At 36.1% G+C, this 5,661-nt stretch overlaps 2 protein-coding genes across 3 annotated transcripts; one reads left to right on the top strand and one right to left on the bottom strand.

Annotated features, from left to right (window-relative positions):
- dnajc28 (DnaJ (Hsp40) homolog, subfamily C, member 28) lies at positions 1-2,552 on the top strand. Of its 2 annotated transcripts, none has more exons than XM_067445089.1 (2): positions 1-310; positions 1,237-2,552. In XM_067445089.1, the coding sequence occupies exon 2, from the start codon at positions 1,242-1,244 to the stop codon at positions 2,373-2,375; it is 1,134 nt and encodes a 377-aa protein (XP_067301190.1). In that variant the 5' UTR covers positions 1-310; positions 1,237-1,241; the 3' UTR covers positions 2,376-2,552. The 2 variants fall into 2 exon arrangements, with proteins under 2 accessions (XP_067301190.1, XP_067301191.1); XM_067445090.1 differs by having other exon boundaries at positions 191-310; positions 1,319-2,552.
- A 982-nt stretch (positions 2,553-3,534) lies between these two features.
- On the bottom strand, positions 3,535-5,105 carry LOC137076143 (uncharacterized). The gene is made up of 2 exons (XM_067445088.1): positions 4,930-5,105; positions 3,535-3,920 (listed from the first exon to the last, which is right to left on the bottom strand). The coding sequence occupies exon 2, from the start codon at positions 3,910-3,912 to the stop codon at positions 3,535-3,537; it is 378 nt and encodes a 125-aa protein (XP_067301189.1). The 5' UTR covers positions 3,913-3,920; positions 4,930-5,105.
- Between the last annotated feature and the right edge of the window lie 556 nt (positions 5,106-5,661).

The following is a 5,661-nucleotide window of genomic DNA, read 5'->3' as shown; positions in this document are numbered from 1 at the left end:
ACAGGAGCATGTCCTGCACACTGGATGAAACAGTCAATTTTCAAGAGAGAGAGAGAGAGAGAAATATGAGAAAGATGCCTGTTATTATTGTTCCTACAGGCTGTTAAATTTTGTCGCCATCTAAAGGACAAATTAGATAAGGCGCTTTAACCTGAAAACAGCGACTACATTTCCCAGCAAGCTGTTCGACATTAATATATAACAACAAACTCCAGTGCATTTTTTCCCCCAGATTGGTGTCATAATAACCTTTATATACATGGTGCCCGAACTCTCGCTGCAGCGGAGAAATCCGAGTTTATTCATTGAGGTATGTCCTTGCCATATTTTGTTTTTGTATTCAGGCTGAATGACCCAAGTGCTTAGGCGATGTTTGAAATGCAGTTTTGAACATTAGCTCCCATGTCACAACAAACATGTCCAACAACACTGCAGTATTTAGTGGACAAATAATTTCATATCTTTATCGTAATCCCCCAGAAACACTATAGCGCACTAGTTATTGACAACCTTTTGAAAAAATCTGACAAAGAAGCTAATGTGATATAGCCTATAACCTCATAACACTAACAGTTATATGAAATGTAAATATAAGTAGGCCATAATTTGATTGACGGTTTTCTGCCAAAATAAAAGCTCAGGTTTAATTTTGTTAAAATATCACTGCGTAATCTTATTTTTTGTCATTATATTTTTAAAGTGTTTATTTTTTTACATTAAAATATTACAATATTAATATTTATTTTGTATTGTAATAATAATAATAATAATAATAGTCATATTGCTAAATAACCACAATATTTTGCCACATTCAAATTATGCAGTACTACAGTACAAACGCAAAAGTATAATAAGTACATAAAAAATACTACTGCTAATACTAATAGGCTAATAATAATACTGATTAGGCCTATTACCTTTTTGTAACAGTGAACTATTACAATAGTAATATTTCTTATTTATGTGTATTTTATTTTATAGTATATTCACAACCATTGCATGCACATTGCAAACAAGCACAGCAAACTTGGAGCTTTAAAAAAATCTAGTTTGATGCTATCAATTTTTAAAGATATGTATAGTATTTGGAAACATTTTCTTTTGGTTTTATAATTTCTTTCTAAAGCAATTTATTCATACATAAAAGTAACTAAAATGGTAACCTTTTCTCTCTTTTTTTGGTGAATTTAACTTTATCTTGTAATTTTAGTATACTCAGGTGTTGTTTGCACACAGGCACAATGAGCTGCTGGGTATTGTTACGGTTACACAGCGGGGACCTACGCATTTCTCTCCTGCCTCTGTATTGTTCACTCAGCCTGCGAGCCCTCAGCTCTGGAGCTATCAGCCACAGCTTGAGAGAGAGCTACCGTCTGCTGCAGCTGCCTGACGATGGAGCCAGCGGCTCTGCAGAAGTCAAGGAGGCTTACCTACACATGGCCAAGCTCTACCACCCAGATTCCGGTGCTCCTACAGCAGATGCAGCTCTTTTTTCCCAGATAGAGGAAGCCTATCGGGCTGTGCTTGCCCACCTTGCTCGGCAAAAGTCGGCCTCACAGTACACCCAATCTCTTGAGGAAGAAGAGGAAGATAAAGTTAAACGTAATGCCCCTCAACACAGACAGTACCTCAGTTTTGAAGGACTTGGTTCTGGCACTCCCAGCCAAAGAGAACGACAGTACCAGCAGTTCCGTGTTGACCGTGCCACCGACCAGGTTCTGGAGTACAGACGCAAGGAGATGGAGAAGGCGGCAGCGGAAGAAGGAGCCATGGTGATCCGGGATGCACGCTTACGCAGCAAGCAGATCAAAATCACTCAGGCGGTGGAGAGGCTGGTTGAGGACCTCATCCAGGAGTCCATGGCCCGTGGAGACTTCCAGAACCTCAGTGGCACCGGCAAACCGCTCAACAAGTTTGATCACAACCCATATATGGACCCCATGACGCACAACCTCAACAGAATCCTCATTGACAACGGTTACCAGCCTGAATGGATTGTGGCACATAAGGAGATCAGGGAAACCATCACTAAAATGAGAAAGCAGTTGCAGGAGGTCAGGGCCAGGCTTGGGGAACCCATGAGACACTCTGAAACCCTCCAGTGGAAGGAGCACTGCACTGTGTTTGCTGATGAACTGGGGAAACTCAATAAGAAAGTGGACAATTTTAACCTGATTGTCCCTCTCATGAGCAGGCAGATGGTGCATTATAGTCTGAAGAGAGAGCTGGAGAAAATACTGAAAACTGATCAGCTGCTCAGGCAGGAGAAGGAAAGAGAAAAAGAAAGGATGCAAAATGAGCAGATGGAGACGGCTAGAACATCTCAGCACACCAGACAAGGAATCCTCACATGGATGCAGAATCTACTAAAATGAGGCTGCATTAAAAACTGCAGACCTTGTGGCTAATAGTGTGACTAAAATGTCCTTGTTCTTATTATGTAACTGTGATATAGTATTATACAATTATGGCCTTGCTTATTAAAAACCAGCAGAAGATTAAGGTCAATAATTTGTACCTTGGTGATGTATAAATACTTTTTATATTATTTATTTATGTGTGGAATTGTTCATTTATCCTTTATTTTTCCAGGAAGATCCCATTGAGATAAAAAGAAAGAATTTTATTAAAATAGCAATTCACTTTTCAATTATGAATTCACAATTCATATTGTGAAATTATTTAAAATAATGGGGGTTGAATATATTTTCAAATGTAATTTATTCCTGTGATGGCAAAACTACCTTTTCAGTAGCATTACTCCAGTCTTCAGTGTCACATGATCCTTTGGAAATCATTCTAATATGATGATTTGTTGCTCAAGAAACATTTCTTATTGTCAATTTTGAAAACGCTTGTGCTGCTAAATATTTTTGTGAAAACCGTGCTACATTTTTGTTTTCAAGATTCTCTTTTAATGAATAGTAAAAAAACAACTGCATTATTTGAAGTACACTTAATGATGTAACAATGTTTTGATCAGTTCCATTATCATCTTTTCAATGTATCATCAAAGTAAAAATATTTAAAAAACAATCCTCATGACAGACAGACAGACAGACAGACAGACAGACAGACAGATAGATAGATAGATAGATAGATATGTCCATAGAGAGCAGAGTAATTATTTTTGTTTTTGTGAAGCTGCTAGTTTACCTCACTGTCATGCCAATGTCAGTCAGATTATGTAACCTATTGTTAGGAAATCCTACCAGACATCTCAAACGTTCCATGACCTTAAAGATGCCAATTGAACATGTTCATTTGGTGACAACAAATGCCAGCAGGAATAACACACTGATCCAACAAAATCCCACCAGTTGGAGGCTGGTGTTTGTTGGGACACTGTGAACTAGCCTTAAGACTGCAGTTGAGATGAAACTGTACCATATAAGACAAAACTGAATGTTTAATTCAATGAAATGAACAGCAGAGGTACATAAATATGTTCCCCTCCAATTTAATGAAACAGAAAATCAAACTGATATACTCCATATAGAAATGACACAAGTCAATGACATGCCTCTAGGCAATCTAGGCATGCTCCTGGTCTCTTCCACTGTTCCCTGGAAGGTGTCCTAGAGCAGACGGGTTGCTGATGACCACAGGAGATGCTATAATATCCCAGTCTTTAGCTATATACTGATGATATGGATCCTGTGAGTTCTCCACCTTCTTTGAGCGGATATAGCTGAACATGATGCCAAAGGTAAAGAAACTGAAGAGTCCCACCATCAGACAGATGTAGATCATGCCGTGACCTTTATCGTGGGCTGGAGCTCCACTCAGATGCACAGGGGGATGACGTGGCGGCTCGTATGGAGCTGCTCCCATTGCCCAAGTCTCATTTAAGTAGTGCTGCAACCAGGATACCAGCAGAGAATGCACATCTGTGTAGTTCTGCTCTAGCATTCTCCCCACTGTTGACACAGGCAGCAAACTCGATATATAAATACAGATTGGATTCATCAATAATATTTTTCAAAACTTATTTAATCTGTATATTGGCATATAGTCAAATATATCAAGGTTTTTTTCTTCTCATTATCATACACTATTGTATATCTAAATGCTAAAGCCTAAATGTTTTAATTATGTAAACGCAAGTTTGGGATTTTTAAGATGTTTATATATATATATATATATATATATATATATATATATATATATATATATATATATATATATATATATATATATATATATATATATATATATATATATAAGAAATTAATAATTTAATAATAAATTAATACTTTTATTCAGCAATGATGCATTAAAGGGAAACAAATGACATGAAAGACATTTATAATGCTAAGAATAAATTAATTTGTCTTAATATTAAGCAGCAGAAATAAGATAATTGATAATAAGAAATGTTTCTTGAGCACAAAAGCAGCATATTAAATGATTTTTAAAGGATCATGTGACACTGAAGACTGGAATACTGGCAACTGAAAAACTTTGCCATATCTTTGCCAAAACTTCGCTATATATAAAATAACATATATAATCAATACTTACATATACTGTAAAATAAATCAACCCATCCCAAACTTACACTTAAGCTCAGTTACTGCCTTAAATGTTTAAGTTAAAGCAACTAATGAATTACTAAAAAGTCATCTCAACTCACTAATTACAATTTGCATTCAATTGACTTACAATTTTGTGTTGAATCTTGTATAACTTAAATTAAAAAATTTAATTGATCCTATATTTTTTACAGTGCATATATAAAAAGTTATTATGAATTGGAATATATTTCACAAACAAAAACTTTAGTGAACAGTAGGCAAAAGGAATGTGTAAAAAGTAAATATTGTGGTGAAGGCAAGGCATTCACCAAGTGCGTAATATAAAATATTAATATACAACCGATATTTAACATGGAACAAATGTAATATAAAATAATTCTAACACACATACCTTATAGTCTTTGGTGGTAATAGGAACTTTTCGGTTACTGCAAGAGTAGTCAAAAATTGTGCCGTGAATCTTTCCTGCTAGTTCTCTTGTATCTTACCTAAAAAATAGACTAAAGAAGACTATGATTATGGTTCCACCCCATTATGAACATGAAGATCCAACCCTCTTAAGATGTCAACAGCTTTAATGAATCTAAAACAAGCCAAGGTCATCAGCTTCTTCAGGGAGACGCTGACTTAGTAAAATCCAGCACAGATCAGCCCCTAATTAACAGTCATGTAGGACAGAGGGATAGTTTTTAATGTAACTTTACTTTAATAAGCTAGTTAAAATATATGTTGGTGGAGATGGCCATGAGTCACTGGGGACTAGTATTTCTATCACCTCTGACAACCTGACCTTGATGCTAAGGAACTCCACAAACTAGCTGAACAATGGTGAGCATTGAGTCAGACAGGCATGCATTTGAGCCTTACAGATTCTATTTCAAGGCAAAAGAAAAAAAGAGACATCACCTTGAAAAGTCCTCGACTTGCGTCATTATTGCGATACCAGCATACTGGGTGAACGCTGAGTCATCTATTGAAAATGGCTAAATGCATAAAACTCAAGAGGCATGTGGGTTGAAAGTCAGAAAACTCACAATATTACAGACTAAAATACAGTATTACTTAAAAAAAAAAAGATAAAAAAACAAGGTAAAAAACGACAGAACAACTTTGCGAAGGGAAA

Source organism: Pseudorasbora parva, chromosome 5 (genome assembly GCF_024679245.1).
Source record: "Pseudorasbora parva isolate DD20220531a chromosome 5, ASM2467924v1, whole genome shotgun sequence".
NCBI lineage: Eukaryota > Metazoa > Chordata > Actinopteri > Cypriniformes > Gobionidae > Pseudorasbora > Pseudorasbora parva.
The sequence above is the reverse complement of the archived record's forward strand: the minus strand, read 5'-3'. Positions and strand labels throughout refer to the sequence as shown.

Excerpts from the sequence above, each read along its gene's own strand:
- dnajc28 (XM_067445089.1), top strand. The coding sequence starts at position 1,242 with ATGAGCTGCTGGGTATTGTTACGGTTACACAGCGGGGACCTACGCATT.
- LOC137076143 (XM_067445088.1), bottom strand. The coding sequence starts at position 3,912 with ATGCTAGAGCAGAACTACACAGATGTGCATTCTCTGCTGGTATCCTGG.